At 57.6% G+C, this 21,819-nt stretch overlaps 2 protein-coding genes across 2 annotated transcripts in view; one reads left to right on the top strand and one right to left on the bottom strand.

Moving 5' to 3' along the window:
- mob4 (MOB family member 4, phocein) overlaps nucleotides 1–340 on the top strand; it is an 18,904-nt gene extending 18,564 nt beyond the window's left edge. Inside the window, exon 7 of the mRNA XM_070869778.1 lies at nucleotides 265–340. Within this exon, the coding sequence (XP_070725879.1) occupies nucleotides 265–340 (76 nt within the window). The remainder of the gene's footprint in view (nucleotides 1–264) is intronic.
- Nucleotides 341–2,917: 2,577 nt separating this feature from the next.
- On the bottom strand, nucleotides 2,918–15,802 carry LOC139241118 (protein canopy homolog 2-like). Its single transcript, XM_070869812.1, has 6 exons — nucleotides 15,324–15,802; nucleotides 13,328–13,472; nucleotides 8,627–8,742; nucleotides 7,371–7,568; nucleotides 6,279–6,375; nucleotides 2,918–3,405 (listed from the first exon to the last, which is right to left on the bottom strand). Exons 1-6 carry the CDS (start codon nucleotides 15,699–15,701, stop codon nucleotides 3,362–3,364), a joined length of 978 nt encoding a protein of 325 aa, XP_070725913.1. The 5' UTR covers nucleotides 15,702–15,802; the 3' UTR covers nucleotides 2,918–3,361.
- Between the last annotated feature and the right edge of the window lie 6,017 nt (nucleotides 15,803–21,819).

The raw sequence follows: 21,819 nt of genomic DNA on the forward strand, positions 1-21,819 counted from the left end.
TCCCCGACTCCCTCTTGCCCCCCCTCCCCGACTCCCTCTTGCCCCCCCTCCCCGACTCCCTCTTGCCCCCCCTCCCCGACTCCCTCTTGCCCCCCCTCCCCGACTCCCTCTTGCCCCCCCTCCCCGACTCCCTCTTGCCCCCCCTCCCCGACTCCCTCTTGCCCCCCCTCCCCGACTCCCCGGCTCCCTCTGCCCCCCCCCCCTCACCGACTCCCTCTAACCCCCCCCTTCCCGACTCCCTTTAACCCCCCCCCTCCGCCCCAGCCGCTCCCTCGGCAGGCTGGACATTTCCTGCTCCCTGACCGGCGGTGACGCACGAGTTGAGGTGAAGGAACCCTAGACGGGCACGGAGAACACCCGCCTGCCCTGCCCTGCCATCTCACCACAGGTGACTTATTGGTGGGTGGGGCCTGTCGGAACCTGTGCCCGGTCCGGCTGAAGGGTTAGTCTTCGCCCCAAGTTTGATTTGGGGTTCGTTCATCCATCTTGATTTGAGTGTACCAGTTTGTTTTACACTGTCACCTGTCTTACTGTGCTGATTGCCACCTCTCCAGCGGGGCGAGAAAATTATCATCACTGTACTTTCTCATTGTCCAATAACACATCGACACGGTTTTATGCAGTTTTCTCACGTGTGGGTCTTCACCCACCCTGGGAGTGTTTGATGGGGACAGTGTAGAGGGAGCTTTACTCAGTATCTAACTCCCTGTACCTGCCCTGGGATTGTTTGATGGGTCAGTGTAGAGGGAGCTTTACTCTGTATCTAGTCCCGTGCTGTACCTGCCCTGGGAGTGTTTGATGGGACAGTGTAGAGGGAGCTTTACTCAGTATCTAACCCCCTGTACCTGCCCTGGGAGTGTTTGATGGGGACAGTGTAGAGGGAGCTTTACTCTGTATCTAACCCCCTGTACCTGCCCTGGGAGTGTTTGATGGGGACAGTGTAGAGGGAGCTTTACTCTGTATCTAACTCCCTGTACCTGCCCTGGGAGTGTTTGATGGGTCAGTGTAGAGGGAGCTTTACTCTGTATCTAACCCTGTGGTATACCTGCCCTGGTAATGTTTGATGGGACAGTGTAGAGGGAGCTTTACTCTGTATCTAACTCCCTGTACCTGCCCTGGGAGTGTTTGATGGGTCAGTGTAGAGGGAGCTTTACTCTGTATCTAACCCTGTGGTATACCTGCCCTGGTAATGTTTGATGGGACAGTGTAGAGGGAGCTTTACTCTGTATCTAACCCCCTGTACCTGCCCTGGGAGTGTTTGATGGGACAGTGTAGAGGGAGCTTTAATCTGTATCTAACCCCCTGTACCTGCCCTGGGAGTGTTTGATGGGACAGTGTAGAGGGAGCTTTACTCTGTATCTAACCCCCTGTACCTGCCCTGGGAGTGTTTGATGGGACAGTGTAGAGGGAGCTTTACTCTGTATCTAACCCCCTGTACCTGCCCTGGGAGTGTTTGATGGGACGGTGTCGAGGGAATGCCACTTGGGGAGGATCGAAGGTCCGTTTTGCAAACTGACTGCAGCAAGGTATCTACATCTATAAGAAAAGAGGGCAGGGGTATTGCAATGTTCTGTGGAGCCCTGAGCAAGTACTGATTTAACCTGAATTAGGGAGCTAAGTTTATAGGTGATTAACCTAGTAGGTCCTACTCTAGTATTTTTGGGTAGTTATTTTTTAAATATCCTGTACATTTTATCTGAATGTTCTTGATGTCTAATATATATTAAAATCTTCCATGTACACAAACCTGTCGATTAAATCTTACTTCCATTTGTCCTATCTTTGTTTGACTTTTTTTAACCATTATAAGTAACCTGGTCATGGAAACTGTATGTAAACTGGTCATGCTGTAATTACACCCTCCGGCCTGTGGTGGAGCTCTGGTGCCTCAGTTTTGAGTCTCCCAACTCCTTGGCCTGGAGCGCAGGGCCCCTCCTGTGCCTCAGCTGAATCTACTTTCTGAAGGGCTGTAATTTTTCCTGTTTCAACAGAAGATAATATTTTTATACAATGGAATCAGAATGACAGAGGAGGCCATTTGGCCCATCAATAGAGCTATCCAATTAGACGCACTCCCCTATTCTTTCCCCATTGCTCTGTCATTTTATTTCCCTTCCAAGTATTTGTCCAGTTTCCTTTTGAAAGTTACGATTGAATCCTCCGCCCTTTCAGGCAGTGTGTTCTCGATCACACCAACACTGTGAAAACTTATTTCCTCATGTTGTCTCTGCTCCTTTCCTTAAATCTCTGACTTCTGCATTTTCATAAGGATAGAATTTCTGACAAAAACAGACTGAATTGCAATTAACCCCCTAGCTTCTAGGTACTGAGGGAGCACCGCACTGTCGGGGGGGGGGGGCAGTACTGAGGGAGTGTCGGAGGGGCAGTGCTGAGGGAGCGCCGCTCTGTCGGAGGGGCAGTACTGAGGGAGTGCCGCACTGTCGGAGGGGCAGTACTGAGGGAGTGTCGGAGGGGCAGTGCTGAGGGAGTGTCGGAGGGGCAGTACTGAGGGAGCGCCGCACTGTCGGAGGGGCAGTACTGAGGGAGTGTCGGAGGGGCAGTACTGAGGGAGCGCCGCACTGTCGGAGGGGCAGTACTGAGGGAGCGCCGCACTGTCGGAGGTGCTGTCTTTCAGATGAGACGTTAAACCGAGGCCCCGTCTGCCCCCTCTCAGGTGGATGTGAAAGATCCCACAGCCACTATTTGGAAGACGAGCAGGGGGAGTTCTCCCCAGTGTCCTGGGGCCAATATTTATCCCTCATGTTTGTGGGAGCTTCTTGTGCTGCTGTGTTTCCCACATTAAAACAATGACCACACTTCAATAAAAGTATCGTATAACGCTTTGGGAGGTGCTGAGGTAGTGGAAGGCTCTGTCGAAATCTAAGTCTTCCAGACACTCCAAGGGTACTTCCAATGAATTTATTTAGTGACACGGGACAACAATGAAGCCAGCAATATTACTGAGAGAGAAGGGGGTTTGGGAAGCTTGCATTAAAAATATATATTTCTTTTAAAGCTGTTTTTCCTGAGTGATGTTGACTCTTTTGTGACTAACTTTCCTTGGGGACAGTCCTGCCTCTGGCCCAGCCCGGCCTTGTATCGACCCAGCACTGACGTGCGAATGGACTCCGTGGCTTTTCTGGAGCGACCAGCATGGACCCCCAACAGGCAGGCACGCAATTCTTCAGGGACACTCGGTCGGGGGGGATGGAGCCGACGGTCCGAATCCCGAGCACCAGCCTTTGGAATCCATCTTCCTCCTCCACCGCCGTCCTTGTCCTTGTCCATCACTAGGACGCAGCCCCTCGCGCATGTCCCACTGCCAGGGTCAGCGGTGGGAGCGAGACAGGGGAACGGGACCTCACAGTTCGTCGTGGTGCGTGTGGAGAGCATGGTCGCACAGGTCTGCGGAGGGAACAAGCAAAGATGCAGGCATCACTTACACTCTTGCCGCGCAGGTGTTGGGTGGTCTGTGGCCAAGTGGTTGGTGCTGGGCGATCAACGCAGCATAACTCATCGCCTATTTCCACCCTCCGTAACATCGCCCGTCTCCGCCCCCTGCCTCAGCTCATCCGCTGCTGAAACCCTCATCCGTGCCTTTGTTACCTCCAGACTTGACTATTCCAACGCACTCCTGGCCGGCCTCCCACATTCTACCCGACGTAAACTAGAGGTGATCCAAAACTCGGCTGTCCCCGTGTCCTAACTCGCACCGAGTCCCGCTCACTCATCACCCCCTGTGCTCACTGACCCCGTGTCCTAACTCGCACCGAGTCCCACTCACCCATCACCCCCTGTGCTCACTGACCCGTGTCCTAACTCGCACCATGTCCCACTCACCCATCACCCCCTGTGCTCGCTGACCCCGTGTCCTAACTCACACCGAGTCCCACTCACCCATCACCCCCTGTGCTCACTGACCCGTGTCCTAACTCGCACCGAGTCCCACTCACCCATCACCCACTGTGCTCACTGCCCCCATGTCCTAACTCGCACCGAGTCCCACTCACCCATCACCCCCTGTGCCCACTGCCCCCGTGTCCTAACTCACACCAAGTCCCACTCACCCATCACCCCCTGTGCTCACTGCCCCGTGTCCTAACTCGCACCCAGTCCCACTCACACATCACCCCCTGTGCTCACTGCCCCCGTGTCCTAACTCGCACCGAGTCCCGCTCACCCATCACCCCCTGTGCTCACTGCCCCCGTGTCCTAACTCACACCAAGTCCCAGTCACCCATCACCCCCTGTGCTCACTGCCCCGTGTCCTAACTCGCACCCAGTCCCACTCACCCATCACCCACTGTGCTCACTGCCCCCGTGTCCTAACTCGCACCGAGTCCCACTCACCCATCACCCCCTGTGCTCACTGACCCCGTGTCCTAACTCGCACCGAGTCCCGCTCACCCATCACCCCCTGTGCTCACTGCCCCGTGTCCTAACTCACACCGAGTCCCACTCACCCATCACCCCCCTGTGCTCACTGACCCCGTGTCCTAACTCACACCGAGTCCCACTCACCCATCACCCCCTGTGCTCACTGCCCCGTGTCCCAACTCGCACCGAGTCCCGCTCACCCATCACCCCCTGTGCTCACTGCCCTGTGTCCTAACTCGCACCGAGTCCCACTCACCCATCACCCCCTGTGCTCACTGACCTACATTGGCTCCAGGTTAAGCAACGCCTCGTTTTCAAAATTCTCATCCTGGTTTTCAAATCCCTCCATGGCCTCCTCACCCCCTCCCTATCTCTATAACCCCCCCCACCCCCCTCCCCCACCCCCCCCACACCCCCACACGAGATCTATGCTCTAATTCTGCCCTCCTGACCATCCCTGATTATAATCGCTCCACCATCGGTGGCCGTGCCTTCTGTTGCCTGGGCCCCAAGCTCTGGAACTCCCTCCCTAAACCTCTCCGCCTCTCTTTCCTCCTTCAAGATGCTCCGTAAAATCTACGTCTTTGCCCAGGCTTTTGGTCACCTGCCCTAATTCCTCACATGGTTCGGCGTTATATTTATCTGTTTTGTATTGCGGAGCGCCTTGGGCTGTTTTACTATGTTAAAGGTGCGGTTAGGGGTGCGTTACAGCCAGTTTGTAGGGTCATGCACGCCACACACACACACACACTCACCAATCTGGGCAGTGACCACAGGCAGGAATTGTACACCCCTTCCCTAACCCAGGGGGGGAACGGAGGTAACTATATTCCCCCGGCCCCCGGTGACTGAGACTAACTATACACACCCCCCCCCCCTCCTGACCCCGGGGACTGACGCTAACTATAGCCCAGCCCCCCCACAACAGCTAATGCAGCACCCAACCACCGATGGATTCTGGGCCTTACATACCCTCCAACACCCCACCCCAGTGATGGCCAGGCTGGGGTAAGGTCCCACACACCGCCCCCCCCCCCCTCAGTACCCCACCCCAGTGATGGCCAGGCTGGGGTAAGGTCCCACACACCGCCCCCCCCCCTCAGTACCCCACCCCAGTGATGGCCAGGCTGGGGTAAGGTCCCACACACACTGGGCCCCCCCCTCAGTACCCCACCCCAGTGATGGCCAGGCTGGGGTAAGGTCCCACACACCGCCCCCCCCCCCCCCCCTCAGTACCCCACCCCAGTGATGGCCAGGCTGGGGTAAGGTCCCACACACACTGGGCCCCCCCCCTCAGTACCCCACCCCACTGATGGCCAGGCTGGGGTAAGGTCCCACATACACTGCCCCCCCCCCCTCAGTACCCCACCCCAGTGATGGCCAGGCTGGGGTAAGGTCCCACATACACTGCCCCCCCCCCCTCAGTACCCCACCCCACTGATGGCCAGGCTGGGGTAAGGTCCCACACACACTGGGCCCCCCCCCTCAGTACCCCACCCCAGTGATGGCCAGGCTGGGGTAAGGTCCCACACACTGCCCCCCCCTCAGTACCCCACCCCAGTGATGGCCAGGCTGGGGTAAGGTCCCACACACTGCCCCCCCCCTCAGTACCCCACCCCAGTGATGGCCAGGCTGGGGTAAGGTCCCACACACACTGGGCCCCCCCCTCAGTACCCCACCCCAGTGATGGCCAGGCTGGGGTAAGGTCCCACATACCGCCCCCCCCCCTCAGTACCCCACCCCAGTGATGGCCAGGCTGGGGTAAGGTCCCACACACACTGGGCCCCCCCCTCAGTACCCCACCCCAGTGATGGCCAGGCTGGGGTAAGGTCCCACACACTGCCCCCCCCCTCAGTACCCCACCCCACTGATGGCCAGGCGAGACTGAAGTTGAAATCTACCTGTTCTCTTGCTGCACAGTCGGTCTTTCACATTGCTGGTCTCGTGTGAGAAGAATTCGATGAATTCATCTTCGTACTCCTCCGCAAGCTTTTCACACTGTGGGAGAAATAGGGTTTTAAAAATATGTCGTGATACCCTCTCCCATTTGTTTTACAAGCCATGACTGAGGGAGCGCCGCACTGTCGGAGGGGCAGTACTGAGGGAGCGCCGCACTGTCGGAGGGGCAGTACTGAGGGAGCGCCGCACTGTCGGAGGGGCAGTACTGAGGGAGCGCCGCACTGTCGGAGGGGCAGTACTGAGGGAGCGCCGCACTGTCGGAGGGGCAGTACTGAGGGAGCGCCGCACTGTCGGAGGGGCAGTACTGAGGGAGCGCCGCACTGTCGGAGGGGCAGTACTGAGGGAGCGCCGCACTGTCGGAGGGGCAGTACTGAGGGAGTGTTACACTATTGGAGGGGCAGTACTGAGGGAGCCCCGCACTGTCGGAGGGGCAGTACTGAGGGAGCGCCGCACTGTCGGAGGGGCAGTACTGAGGGAGTGCCGCACTGTCGGAGGGGCAGTACTGAGGGAGCGCCGCACTGTCGGAGGGGCAGTACTGAGGGAGCGCCGCACTGTCGGAGGGGCAGTACTGAGGGAGTGCCGCACTGTCGGAGGGGCAGTACTGAGGGAACGCCGCACTGTCGGAGGGGCAGTACTGAGGGAGCGCCGCACTGTCGGAGGGGCAGTGCTGAGGGAGCGCCGCACTGTCGGAGGGGCAGTGCTGAGGGAGCGCCGCACTGTCGGAGGGGCGGTACTGAGGGAGCGCCGCACTGTCGGAGGGGCAGTGCTGAGGGAACGCCGCACTGTCGGAGGGGCGGTACTGAGGGAACGCCGCACTGTCGGAGGGGCGGTACTGAGGGAGCGCCGCACTGTCGGAGGGGCGGTACTGAGGGAGCGCCGCACTGTCGGAGGGGCGGTACTGAGGGAGCGCTGGATAAATATTGTCCCAGGACATCGGGAAGATCTGCCCTGCTCCCTCGTCACAGAAAGAGTCTCGGCAGCTGTTGCCCCCAGCGGAGAGGGTTTCGGGACTGAGTCACAAGCGGGATACTTACGGCCAGCTTTAAGTTGGCAATGCCGTCGGCGGAGGAGTGGGTATGGTGAAGGTCGACGCTCACACCGTCCCGGGAAAGGACGCGCAGGTAGGAACGTCGCTGTGTGGCGGGATGTGTCTGCTCCCCGTACTCCGTCATGTGCTCACACACCCGTTCCAGCAGCTCCAGCAAGAAGGTCTCGGACCTGGCATAAGGGACCTGGGGTCAGTGAGAGAAGGAAGACCTGCATTTATATAGCGCCTTTCACCACCATCGGGTGTCTCAAAACTCCTCACAGCCAATGAAGCACTTTGGGAGTGCGCTCACTGTTGTATTGTGGGAAACGCCAATTTGTGCACAGCAAGCTCCCACACACAGCGATGTGATAATGACCCAGATCATCTGTTTTTTGTTGGGTTGGTCGAGGGATAACTATTGGCCCCAGGACACCGGGGAGAACTCCCCCTGCTCTTCTTCCAAATAGTGCCCTGGGATCTTTTACATCCACCCGAGAACTGAGGCCCCGTCTGCCCTATGTCTGTAGAGCACTAATGAATGTCTCCACGAGGCAATGTGTTGTACTCAAAGTGTAGTGACCTCGGTCCTTTACTTGTAACTCCAGCGTGAGGCACAAGCATGTTGGGGCAGGCTTTTATACTGGGCACTGCACACCTGTGCAGGTGACCCTCAGGTCTCCCAGCGCAGTGCCCTCTGGTGGACAGCCCCTGCCACAGGGGCAGCAAACCCCGGTCTCCACCAGTTGCACCCTCTAGTGGTGCCAGCATAGTATATACATGGTGTGAACCTTATTGATAGTACATCAGGTAACAAGTCTCCATCTTATGCAACTATACAGTGACTACACAGAGAGTATATCTATAGTCTGCTTATATAACAGCCTCGGTTTAATGTCTCATCCAAAAGGGGAGTTGAAGGGGAGAGATGGGGTGAGACACACCGCCTCAGTGTGTCCCCAAACCCTCCCCCTCCCCCTCCCCGGAGTGGGTCACTCCCCCTCCCCCTCCCCGGGGTGGGTCACTCCCCCTCCCCCTCCCCGGGGTGGGTCACTCCCCCTCCCCTTCCCCCACCCCGGGGTGGGTCACTCCCCCTCCCCCTCCCCGGGGTGGGTCACTGCGTCTCAGTGTGTCCCCACCCAGACCATGGCAGACGGGTGAGGGAGGAGCCGCGGTATGGGGAGACGGAGAGAGAGAGAGACGGGGAGACGTTAGACGGGGAGAGGGGATTTGGGGAGACAGGTGATGCCCCCTGACACTTACCTCTATGGCCATGGGCATGCCGTCTGGTCCCAGGACGAAGGATCCCGTCTCGATGACTTTCTCGGGATCCACTTGCGAGATTTCCCATTCTATCTCGTCCACCAGTGCCCTGCAGGCTGAAGACAGGGAGTCAGTCCACTCAGAACAGAAGACGCAGGAGTTTGCCTCATAGCCCCTTGAGTCAATACCATCACGTGACAGTGCCTGCCTTGGTGACGTACTGGGGAAGCAGCGCGAGCTGGTACAGGAGGGCGGTAGCAGCAAAGGGCGCGACTGGATTGGACGCCATCATAACCCAGGTCGGTGATTGGAGCGTGGGCAGGTACAGCAGGAGCGGTAAGGTCGGGAGCGATGGAGCGGCGAGAGATTGCAGAGGGACGTGATCGGGGCCCAGGAGAGGCGAGGGCCCAGGGGCAGCACGGACCAGCCCACACTGTGCGATATGTGGGCGCACTGGGTCCGTGCAGCAGAGCAGGTCTCCAGCCGTCCTGGTTAACCCTTGCCCCTGGACCGAGACCTCGCTCTGTCAAGCCCCGTGTGGTGGCTGGTGTGCAACGGTCACCCCACGTTAAAACAATCCACCCACAGGCATCTTCCACCCTTCAGGATGTAGTTCGGGATCCGGAATATTCGGTCCTTCATTAAAACACCTGGGAACTCATCCCTTTTTGGTGTGGCAGCAAGTCATCCTCGCTTCGCGGGACTGTCTATGATGAAGGAGAAGTTCCTGAGCCCTGTGGAACTGTGACACGGTAAAGACCCAATGCACTCAAAAGGGAAATGGTGACCTGTCTTGTAGCACCAAAGGCCCGATTGCAAATTCTGGGCACCCCCCAACCAAGTGAGTAGAATGGGCCTATACTCTGGGGTTTTAGATTGTTGGATTCCATGTACTGCATTCCTCGGCGCTATATTTTACATCCACACACACACACACACACACACACACAAACACACACTCTCTCTCTCTCTCACTACACACACTCCCAGTGCAGTACTGAGGGAGTCCCGCACTGTCGGAGGGGCAGCACTGAGGGAGCGCCGAACTGTCGGAGGGGCAGTACTGAGGGAGTCCCGCACTGTCGGAGGGGCAGTACTGAGGGAGCGCCGCACTGTCGGAGGGGCGGTACTGAGGGAGCGGCGCACTGTCGGAGGGGCAGTGCTGAGGGAGTGCCGCACTGTCGGAGGGGCAGTACTGAGGGAGTGCCGCACTGTCGGAGGGGCAGTACTGAGAGAGTGCCGCACTGTCGGAGGGGCAGTACTGAGGGAGCGCTGCGCTGTCGGAGGGGCGGTACTGAGGGAGCGCTGCGCTGTCGGAGGGGCGGTACTGAGGGAGTGCCGCACTGTCGGAGGGGCAGTACTGAGGGAGCGCCGCACTGTCGGAGGGGCAGTACTGAGGGAGCGCCGCACTGTCGGAGGGGCAGTACTGAGGGAGCGCCACACTGTCGGAGGGGCGGTACTGAGGGAGTTCCGCACTGTCTTTCAGATGAGATGTTAAACCGAGGCCCCGTCTGCCCTCTCAGGGAGCTGAAAAAGATCCCATGGCACTATTTCGAAGAAGAGCAGGAACGTTCTCCCTGGTGTCCCGGGGCCAATATTTATCCTCCGCCAACATCACCCAAATCACAGATGATCTGGGTCATTATCACACTGCTGTGTGTGGGAGCTTGCTGTGCGCAAATTGGCTGCCGTGTTTCCCACATTACAACAGTGATACAATTCAAAAAGTGCTTCATTGGCTGCGAAGCGCTGTGGACTGTCTGGTGGTTGAGAAAGGCGCTATAGAAATGCAAGTTATTATTTCAGACATATGCACACACTGGGGAAGGATAGGATCAGACTCGGCTGTGACCAGTCCCACAGACAAGCCCCGGGGAAAGTGAGCAGATCCACACCGTTGATTCCGAGCCTCGGTCAGATGGTGGGGCGAGACTCAGCCTTTTGTAATGGGAGTGATCCTTACACAGGAGCCCAACAATAACATCTTGTAGTTATATAGCCCTTTCACATAGTAAAACGTCCCTAGGTGTTTCACAGGAGCGTGATAACGCAATTTGGACACCCTCAAAGCCTCCCTGATAAAGTGCAACATCCCCACCGACACCTGGGAGTCCCTGGCCCAAAGACCAGTCCGCCCTCAGTGGAGGAAGTGCATCCGGGAGGGCGCTGAGCACCTCGAGTCTCGTCGCCGAGAGCGTGCAGAAAGCAAGCGCAGGCAGCGGAAGGAGCGTGCGGCAAACCAGTCCCACCCTCCCCTTCCCTCAACGTCTATCTGTCCCACCTGTGACAGGGTCTGTGGTTCTCATATTGGGCTGTTCAGCCACCTCAGGACTCGTGTTTAGAGTGGAAGCAAGTCTTCCTCGATCCCAAGGGACTGCCTATGATGATAAATTTGATACCGAGCCACATAAAAAGAAATCAGCGCAGGTGACCAAAACCTTGGTCAGAGAGGGAGGTTTTAAGGAGTGTCTTGAAGGAGGAGAGAGAGGCGGAGAGGTTTAGGGAGGGAGTTCCAGAGCTTGGGGCCCAGGCAACAGAAGGCACGGCCACCGATGGTGGAGCGATTATAATCAGGGATGGTCAGGAGGGCAGAATTAGAGGAGTGCAGATATCTCGGGGGGGGTTGTGGGGCTGGAGGAGGTTACAGAGATAGGGAGGGTGTAGGGGCTGGAGGAGGTTACAGAGATAGGGAGGGGTGTTGGGGCTGGAGGAGGTTACAGAGATAGGGAGGGGTGTCGGGGCTGGAGGAGATCATAGAGATAGGGAGAGGGATTTGTAAATAAGGGTGAGAATTTTGAAATCGAGGCGTTGTTTAACCGGGAGCCAATGTAGGTCAGTGAGCACAGGGGGTGATGGGTGAGTGGGACTGGGTGCGAGTTAGGACACGGGGCAGTGAGCACAGGGGGTGATGGGTGAGCGGGACTGGGTGTGAGTTAGGACACGGGGCAACGAGCACAGGGGGTGATGGGTGAGCGGGACTCGGTGCGAGTTAGGACACGGGGGCAGTGAGCACAGGGGGTGATGGGTGAGTGGGACTTGGTGCGAGTTAGGACACAGGGTCCAGGGGGTGATGGGTGAGTGGGACTGGGTGCGAGTTAGGACACGGGGCAGCGAGCACAGGGGGTGATGGGTGAGTGGGACTGGGTGTGAGTTAGGACACGGGGTCAGTGAGCACAGGGGGTGATGGGTGAGTGGGACTCGGTGCGAGTTAGGACACGGGGGCAGTGAGCACATGGGGTAATGGGTGAGTGGGACTTGGTGCGAGTTAGGACACAGGGTCCAGGGGGTGATGGGTGAGTGGGACTGGGTGCGAGTTAGGACACGGGGCAGCGAGCACAGGGGGTGATGGATGAGCGGGACTGGGTGTGAGTTAGGACACGGGGCAGTGAGCGGGACTCGGTGCGAGTTAGGACACGGGGCAGTGAGCACAGGGGGTGATGGGTGAGCGGGACTGGGTGTGAGTTAGGACACGGGGCAGTGAGCGGGACTCGGTGCGAGTTAGGACACGGGGGCAGTGAGCACAGGGGGTGATGGGTGAGTGGGACTTGGTGCGAGTTAGGACACAGGGTCCAGGGGGTGATGGGTGAGTGGGACTGGGTGCGAGTTAGGACACGGGGCAGCGAGCACAGGGGGTGATGGGTGAGTGGGACTCGTTGCGAGTTAGGACACGGGGCAGTGAGCACAGGGGGTGATGGGTGAGTGGGACTGGGTGTGAGTTAGGACACGGGGCAGTGAGTGGGACTCGGTGCGAGTTAGGACACGGGGCAGCGAGCACAGGGGGTGATGGGTGAGTGGGACTCGGTGCGAGTTAGGACACGGGGCAGTGAGCACAGGGGGTGATGGGTGAGCGGGACTGGGTGCGAGTTAGGACACGGGGGCAGTGAGCACAGGGGGTGATGGGTGAGCGGGACTCGTTGCGAGTTAGGACACGGGGCAGCGAGCACAGGGGGTGATGGGTGAGTGGGACTCGGTGCGAGTTAGGACACAGGGGCAGCGGAGTTTTGGATCACCTCTAGTTTACGTCGGATAGAATGTGGGTGGATAATGGATGGGGGAAGTTAAAGTGAATAGTCCGGGAGTAGGACACAGGTTGAAATCAGTAAAAGATACTTTGTGCACTGCAGTCAGGAGGTTCCGCAGGCCCGGAGAGCGAACAACATGGGAGCCTGATTCCCAGATTGACAAGCAGGGCCTGATAAAACCTCAATCATTCAACGGCTGACTTGCCTTTATATAGCAGCTTCACAGCCAATAGAGTACTTGTTGGAGTGTAAGTCACTGTTGTAATGTGGGAAACGCGGCAGCCAATTTGCGCACAGCAAGCTCCCACACACAGCAATGTTGTGATAATGATCAGGTAATCTGTTTGAGTGATGTTGGTTGAGAGATAAATATTGGCCAGGACACTGGGGAGAGCTCCCCCTGCTCTTCTCCGAAATAGTGCCAAGGGGTCTTGTACGTTCCACCTGGGCCAATAGGATGCAGCGACTGGGGTTGGGGGGAGAGGAGGGGCAGTGAATGCAGAGTCTCTGCATCGATGAGCCGAGGTAGGTCAAACAGCCTCCCTCGACCCCAGTAACCCCCCTCCTCCCGCAGGAAGGGATGGCATGAGGTGCTGATTGGAGGGGTGAGAGAGGCGGGTGACTTCAGGAGATGATGAGGGAGGAGGGGTCGAGCAGGGGTTAAAGGGCGTTCACTCACCTCCACAGTACAGGTCAGCCGATCTCCTCGCCAGGCTAATGTCGGACAGGGAACTGATGACCATCAAATATACAACGTGTAGACTGAAGGTCCTCATCTTGTTGGACTGATCCTTCCCCTCAATCACACCCTGTCTCCCGAAACCCTGAATAAAAAACTCAATCGTAACTAGTTTCCATATTGTCTCTCTCCTCACACAGGCTGCCCACCAATAGATTTACTTCGGTCAGTCTCATGATCTGAGCCGACATTCCCAGTACTGAGGGAGCACTGTCGGAAGGGCAGTACTGAGGGAGCGCCGCACTGTCGGAGGGGCAGTACTGAGGGAGCACTGTCGGAGGGGCAGTACTGAGGGAGCGCCGCACTGTCGGAGGGGCAGTACTGAGGGAGCACTGTCGGAGGGGCGGTACTGAGGGAGCGCCGCACTGTCGGAGGGGCAGTACTGAGGGAGCACTGTCGGAGGGGCGGTACTGAGGGAGCGCCGCACTGTCGGAGGGGCAGTACTGAGGCCGCACTGTCGGAGGGGCGGTACTGAGGCCGCACTGTCGGAGGGGCGGTACTGAGGGAGCACTGTCGGAGGGGCGGTACTGAGGCCGCACTGTCGGAGGGGCGGTACTGAGGGAGCACTGTCGGAGGGGCAGTACTGAGGGAGCGCCGCACTGTCGGAGGGGCGGTACTGAGGGAGCGCCGCACTGTCGGAGGGGCAGTACTGAGGCCGCACTGTCGGAGGGGCGGTACTGAGGCCGCACTGTCGGAGGGGCAGTACTGAGGGAGCACTGTCGGAGGGGCGGTACTGAGGCCGCACTGTCGGAGGGGCAGTACTGAGGCCGCACTGTCGGAGGGGCAGTACTGAGGGAGCGCCGCACTGTCGGAGGGGCAGTACTGAGGCCGCACTGTCGGAGGGGCGGTACTGAGGGAGCGCCGCACTGTCGGAGGGGCGGTACTGAGGGAGCACTGTCGGAGGGGCGGTACTGAGGCCGCACTGTCGGAGGGGCAGTACTGAGGGAGCACTGTCGGAGGGGCAGTACTGAGGGAGCGCCGCACTGTCGGAGGGGCGGTACTGAGGGAGCGCCGCACTGTCGGAGGGGCGGTACTGAGGCCGCACTGTCGGAGGGGCAGTACTGAGGGAGCACTGTCGGAGGGGCGGTACTGAGGCCGCACTGTCGGAGGGGCAGTACTGAGGCCGCACTGTCGGAGGGGCGGTACTGAGGGAGCGCCGCACTGTCGGAGGGGGCGGTACTGAGGGAGCGCCGCACTGTCGGAGGGTGCGGTACTGAGGGAGCGCCGCACTGTCGGAGGGGGCAGTACTGAGGGAGCGCCGCACTGTCGGAGGGGCAGTACTGAGGGAGCGCCGCACTGTCGGAGGGGCAGTACTGAGGGAGCGCCGCACTGTCGGAGGGGGCGGTACTGAGGGAGTGCCGTACTGTCGGAGGGGCAGTACTGAGGGAGCCCCACACTGTCGGAGGGGCAGTACTGAGGGAGCGCCGCACTGTCGGAGGGGCAGTACTGAGGGAGCGCCGCACTGTCGGAGGGGCAGTACTGAGGGAGCGCCGCACTGTCGGAGGGGCGGTACTGAGGGAGCGCCGCACTGTCGGAGGGGCGGTACTGAGGGAGCGCCGCACGGTCGGAGGGGCAGCACTGAGGGACTTAGGGAGGGAATTCCAGGGCTTTGGACCTTGGCAGCTGAAGGTACGACCACCAATGGTGGAGCGATTAAAACCAGGGAGAGCTGGAGGAGATCTATAGACCTATATACACACCAATGCACTGATAAAGTTGTGTATAGTATGCAATACACAGATAGAGACCTAAATAAACTGAAGACCTAAACAAATTGGGACTTATAAGTAGAGAGACTCTGTACAAACCCAACCAGCAGTGTGTCTGAAATACCAGCACTTCCCTGACATCCCGAAAAATCTGCAGTAGTGAATAAACAAAATAGAGAGAGAGAGAGATCACTGTTGCAAATGAGTGCACGTTGCTTTGTCCTTACCGGAATGGGTCCTGCTCCTGCTCCCTGGGTCCTGCTCCCGGTCCCCAGGTCCCTCTCGCTACACTTTGTCTCACTTTCCCCCGGGATACATTCTACACAAGGCAACACTGAGTGTCCAGCTGTGGCGGAACATCTGCCCCAGCGCCTGTGCACAAAGCACCCACCGCAATGCCACCGACAGTCCGCCGCGGCCCCTCCCCAGGCACTGAAGCCCAACAGCCAGCCAAGCCAGCCAGCATTGTCCGCCGCTGTGACCAGGGCCTCTCCCTTGACCTCTCCCTCTCCCTGCTGCTCCGGCAGGCTGTTTGCTGGGCGCTCCTTGAGCCGAGGTCCCCCAGACCTCCTCCACTCAGCCCGAGGACCCTTGCTGCGTGGCATTCATTCCCTTCCAGCTCAGCAACCAGTCAGGGGCAAGGCACACTCAGCCCTTGCCTCTGCTAGCACCAACAGGCAAACTGTTACTGCCTTCCCCCAGACAGTTGCCAAAGATTTATCCACTTTGTCCACAAGAAGGTTGAGAGAGAGAGAGAAAGATCCAGGTGCTGCGCTGCACAGATCAAAAAAAGACTTGCATTTATATAGCGCCTTTCATCACCTCAGGCCGTCTCAAAGCGCTTTACAGCCAATGAAGTACTTTGGGAGTGTAGTCACTGTTGTAATGTGGGAAACGCTGATTTGCGCACAGCAAGCTCCCACACACAGCGATGTGATAATGACCCAGATCATCTGTTTTTGTTACATTGATTGAGGGATAAATATTGGCCCCAGGACACCGGGGAGAACTCCCCCTGCTCTTCTTCAAAATATTGGCCGTGGGATCTTTTACTGCCTCTCCGACAGTGTGGCACTCCCTCAGTACTGCCCCTCCGACAGTGTGGCACTCCCTCAGTACTGCCCCTCCGACAGTGTGGCACTCCCTCAGTACTGCCCCTCCGACAGTATGGCACTCCCTCAGTACTGCCCCTCCGACAGTGTGGCACTCCCTCAGTACTGCCCCTCCGACAGTGTGGCACTCCCTCAGTACTGCCCCTCCGACAGTGCGGCACTCCCTCAGTACTGCCCCTACGACAGTATGGCACTCCCTCAGTACTGCCCCTCCGACAGTGTGGCACTCCCTCAGTACTGCCCCTCCGACAGTGCGGCACTCCCTCAGTACTGCCCCTCCGACAGTGTGGCACTCCCTCAGTACTGCCCTTACGACAGTGCAGCACTCCCTCAGTACTGCCCCTCCGACAGTGCGGCGCTCCCTCAGTACTGCCCCTCCGACAGTGTGGCGCTCCCTCAGTACTGCCCCTCCGACAGTGTGGCACTCCCTCAGTACTGCCCTTACGACAGTGCGGCGCTCCCTCAGTACTGCCCCTCCGACAGTGTGGCACTCCCTCAGTACTGCCCTTACGACAGTGCGGCGCTCCCTCAGTACTGCCCCTCCGACAGTGCGGCACTCCCTCAGTACTGCCCCTCCGACAGTGCAGCACTCCCTCAGTACTGCCCCTCCGACAGTGCGGCACTCCCCCAGTACTGCCCTTACGACAGTGCGGCGCTCCCTCAGTACTGCACTGGAGCGTGAGCCTGGATTTTTGTGCTCAAGTCCCTGGAGTGGGACTTGAACCCACAACCTGCTGACTTCGAGGCGCGTGTGCTGCCCACTGAGCCACGGCTGACACTGTGGATAGATTGTCAGCTTCCGTGGCTGGGGGATGGTCTCTGCAGCAGGTTCCACCCCCTGCCTCCACCCGTTCCAGAACCCGGCCGAGTTTCACTCCATTGATTTTGCCGTTTCTATAAAAGCTTGGGGGACCTCGCTTACCCCACCAGGGAAGGTCACACTCTCCCCCGAGCGCCCTGTGGGAGTTGGGACGTGTGCAGGCCAGAAGGGGCTATGAACAGCATTAGTGAAGCAGTTGGGTTTTTAAAATCCTGGAGCTGTCGTTGTGACTTTTATTCTGGTGTCAGACCGGATTTATTGAATGGCGTGTTGGGATTTGGTCTGCAGTGTCTGAGTTATCGTCTCTCTCTCTGTCTGCCACCGTCACCACTGGCTGCACAAGTCTCTCCTCCCCTCGCGCACAACGCTGCATTCACAAGCAGAGCCGAGAGAGGAAACATCAGTTTAGTAATCACACTTATAATCACTACAATCAGGCCCAATTCACCAACCCACCACAATCAGACCCCAAGATATCGACCATGGGCATGGTATTGAAATCAGTCTCAGGCAGTCAATCGGTGATAGAATGATCACAATCAGACGCGAGCAATCAGAGATGGAATGATCAAAATCAGTCTCAAGCAATCAATCAGATATAGAATGATTGCTTTCAGTCTCAAGCAATCAATCACAGAAAGATTGATTACAATCAGACTCGAGCAATCAATCAGAGATAGTGTTATGTATGCAGGTAAACCTCACCAAAATGTAGGGTTTGTCATTAGGGGGCAGACTTGTGGGAGACCTAAGGGTCACCAGTGCACCCTGGGGCAAGCAGGTATTAAAAGGTGATTCACCACGCTGCTTTCTCACTCTGGAGACCAAGGTCACAACAGTTTGAGCTTGCGATACAGTCCTGTGGATTTATGCTGAACATAATAAATTGGCGACGAGTAACGGATCAAGAACTTTCACGTGGTAATGGCTGCCGTTGGTATTCTTAAGAGATTTGTTGAGGGTGATGATTGGGAAGCCTTCGTTGAGCGCCTCGACCAGTACTTGGTGGCCAATGAATTGAAGACGGCTGAGATGGCGACCAAGTGCAGGGCGATTCTCCTCACCGTATGTGGGCCATCGGTATATGGCCTCCTTAAAAATCTGCTGGCACCGGTCAAACCAACGGACAAGTCTTACGCAGAACTGTGTACGCTGGCTAGGGAACACCTCAAGCCAAAGGAGAGCACCCTGATGGCCAGGTATCGCTGTTACACGCACCATCGCTCCGAGGGCCAGAACGTGGTGAGTTTTGTCGCTGACCTAAGACGCCTTGCGGGGCAGTGCGACTTTGCAGGATCCTTGGGGGGGGGAAATGTTGTGGGACTTTTCCCTGCTTGGAATCAGCCCCGAGGTCATTCTTCGCAAACTGCTGTCTGCCGAATCCCTAGATCTGAGCAGGGCCATCACGATAGTCCAGGCTTTCATATCCACGAGCGATAACACGAAACAGATATCTTCACAGCATCGAAGCTCACCGGCAAGTACTGTGCATAAAATAATGTTTTCAGCAGGCAGAACGGCACAGGGCAGGGCCCACACGACCAGAGAGGCCAGACCTAGGCCTAGAGTGACTCAGAGTCCGCCGTGGGGCGTGAATACGTACCCATTATTACCATGTTGGGGCTGCGGGGGCAGTCACAGAGCCCATCAATGGCGATTCAAGCCCTGTGTGTGCAAGGGCTGTGGAACAATGGGGCACCTCCAGCGAATGTGCAAACGACCTCTGACTCACCACGTGGCAGAGTCAGGAGAGGACGACCGATCCAGCGAGGGTCACGCTGAACGAGCAGGAGAGGCAACTCAACCTGAGGGTAACGAGGAAGTATATGGGGTACACACCTTCACCACCAAAAGCCCTCCAATAATGTTAAAAGTTGAACTTAACGGCACTCCAGTCTCCATGGAACTAGACACGGGGGCGAGTCAATCAGTTGTGAGCCAGAAGGCATTCGAGAGGCTGTAGGGCGACAGAGCACAACGACCCAAGCTGATCCCGATTCAGGCAAAGCTGCACACCGACACCAAGGAACTGATACCAGTTATTGGCAGTGTGGACATAAGAGTATCCCATGAGGGAGCGGTGCACGAGTTACCACTGTGGATTGTTTCAGGTGAATAGCCAACGCTGCTTGGCAGGAAGTGGATGGGGAAGATTCGATGGAACTGGGAAGACTTCTGTGTACCTTCTCCGACGAACGACATCTCCTCTTCTCAAAGGTTGAGCAAACCCCCACCTTCAGCTGAATCAGGTATCGAAGTGCAGATCCGCGAGGCACAGGCCATTCATCACGACCACGAGGAGCGGTATAAGGCGCGGTACCCACCACCCGCAGCCGACGCAGCGAATGGAAGAGGCTCCAAGTCGACCACGCGGAGTGGGACTCCGGCCGAAATGATCCGAATGTGTCTCCCTGACGCTAGAGGCCAAATCCCTGGGAAGATCGCGGCAGTCAGCATCACGGACACGGGACGAGAGGGCGCCCAGACCACGGGACGGGAGGGCGTCCAGGCCACGGGACGGGAGGGCGTCCAGACCACGGGACGGGAGGGTGTCCAGACCACGGGACGGGAGAGCGTCCAGGCCACGGGACGGGAGAGCGTCCAGGCCACGGGACGGGAGAGCGTCCAGGCCACGGGACGAGAGTGCGTCCAGGCCACGGGACGAGAGTGCGTCCAGACCACGGGACGAGAGTGCGTCCAGACCACGGGACGGGAGAGCGTCCAGGCCACGGGACGGGAGGGCGTCCAGACCACGGGACGGGAGAGCGTCCAGGCCACGGGACAAGACTGCGTCCAGGCCACGGGACGGGAGAGCGTCCAGGCCACGGGACGAGAGTGCGTCCAGGCCACGGGACGGGAGGGCGTCCAGACCACGGGACGAGAGAGCGTCCAGGCCACGGGACGAGAGTGCGTCCAACAATACGCTCCAACAAATTGTGTGCACTATGTAACCCTTGTTAGTGGTCTTTCGCGGCCAATGATGTACCATTGTATGGGGTTGGGGGTACCTTACAACAAGCCAAAGTAGCGGGCGAGCCCCAACCGGTTGTATATGTATCTAACAAAGTACTTGTAGCAAGTGATGTGTTACCGCACGGGGTCGGGAGTGATGTGCAGCAAGTAAATGTAGCGGGCGAACCCCGAACGATTGAACGTGTATCAAATAAGTTAAACAAAGCAGCAGCCTGTGATCACGGGACTAAAGAGACGTACCAAAGAGGGTCCCAGTATGTGCTCGAGTTAGGCAAGCTGCTCATCCCATAAGCTTTGGAGAGCAGAGGCTCCATTATCGATGTGTTGTTTGGAGAATGTCCAACACTGTCTGTGCACTGTAACATGATCCGCCACAGGCCAGGCACAGAGAGCGGCACTAATGCTCTCAGTGGGCCACCATTGCCCACTCCCGGGGTGGAAATGGCGCAGCCCGCAGACCCACTCACGGTGGTGGAAGTGCTAGAAAGCCAGGGGTCAACCGTAATGGCCCCCCCAGTCTAGGACCTGGACCAGCCAGGATCCCATGTTACCGCCTGCCAAAGATGAACCGCTGGATGGGATGTAGCAACCTATCCGTCGCAGAGACGATAGGCCCATCCCAACGTTGCAAAGTGAGGCAGGGCGGCCTCACACAGTCGGTGGTCCGGGGTCCCCATACTATGGCCCAGGGTCCACGGGGACCACTAGGCCTCCCGCCACGACCGAAAGTCTCAAGGCCATTGCGGCCATCCTGGGCCTTGCCAGACCTCAGGGTCAGCGACAATAGCCCGGAGCAGGCAGCCCAAATCACTAAACCTAGCACCAGGCGCGCCATGGGAGACTCCCTACAGACCCGGCTATCCCGGGTGTTACGCAGTCACCAGACAGAATCACTCAGAACCGAGCCTTGCGTCGGCCATCAGCAGAGAATGCACCATGATCGCACGGCCCCTCCTCGCGACAACAGAATAAGTGATGTAGACCATGTTCAGGCCCCAGTCGGGCCACTAGCACCGCATTATCCAAGGGGGGGAATGGAGTGTATGTGATGAAAATGGAGCGTTTGATTGTGAAACCATGTACCGGGCTAACGAGTAAAGCAGTGGGACCAGACCAAACTGTGAACTACAGATAACCAGGCCCCCAGCGACCCACTAATACCATTAACTTCGCCATCAACCTCGAGGATGAACCCATCACGTCAGGACTTCAACCCAGGCGACTGACCCAGGGACACAGGGCACCAGATCGCCTCAACCTGCAAATAACTTGCTCATAAGTCTTTGGGGGGGGAGTGATGTTATGTATGTATGTAAACCTCACCAACATGTAAGACTTGCCACTAGGGGGCACATCTGTGGGAGACCTGAGGCACCCTGGGGCAAGCAGGTATAAAAGCTGACCCACCATGCTGCTTCCCCACTCGGGAGTCTGAATAAAGAGACCAAGGTCACAACAGTTTGAGCTTACAGTATAGTCCTGTGGATTTATTTCGAACATAACAGATAGAATGATTACAATCAGACGCAAGCAATCAGAGAGAGAATGATTGTAATCAGTCTCAAGTAATCAACCAGAGATAGAATGATTGCAATTAGACGCGAGCAATCACAGATAGAATGATCACAAACAGACTCAAGCTCAAAGAAAGAATGATCAAAGTCATACTCCAGCAATCAATCAGATACAATGATCGCAATCAGACTCCAGCAATCAGAGATACAATGATCGCAATCAGACTCCAGCAATCAGAGAGAGAATGATCACAATCAGACATGACCAATCAAGTTATAGAATGATCACAATCAGACACGAGCA

The sequence above is a fragment of the Pristiophorus japonicus genome, chromosome Y (genome assembly GCF_044704955.1).
Source record: "Pristiophorus japonicus isolate sPriJap1 chromosome Y, sPriJap1.hap1, whole genome shotgun sequence".
Classification (NCBI taxonomy): Eukaryota; Metazoa; Chordata; class Chondrichthyes; family Pristiophoridae; genus Pristiophorus; species Pristiophorus japonicus.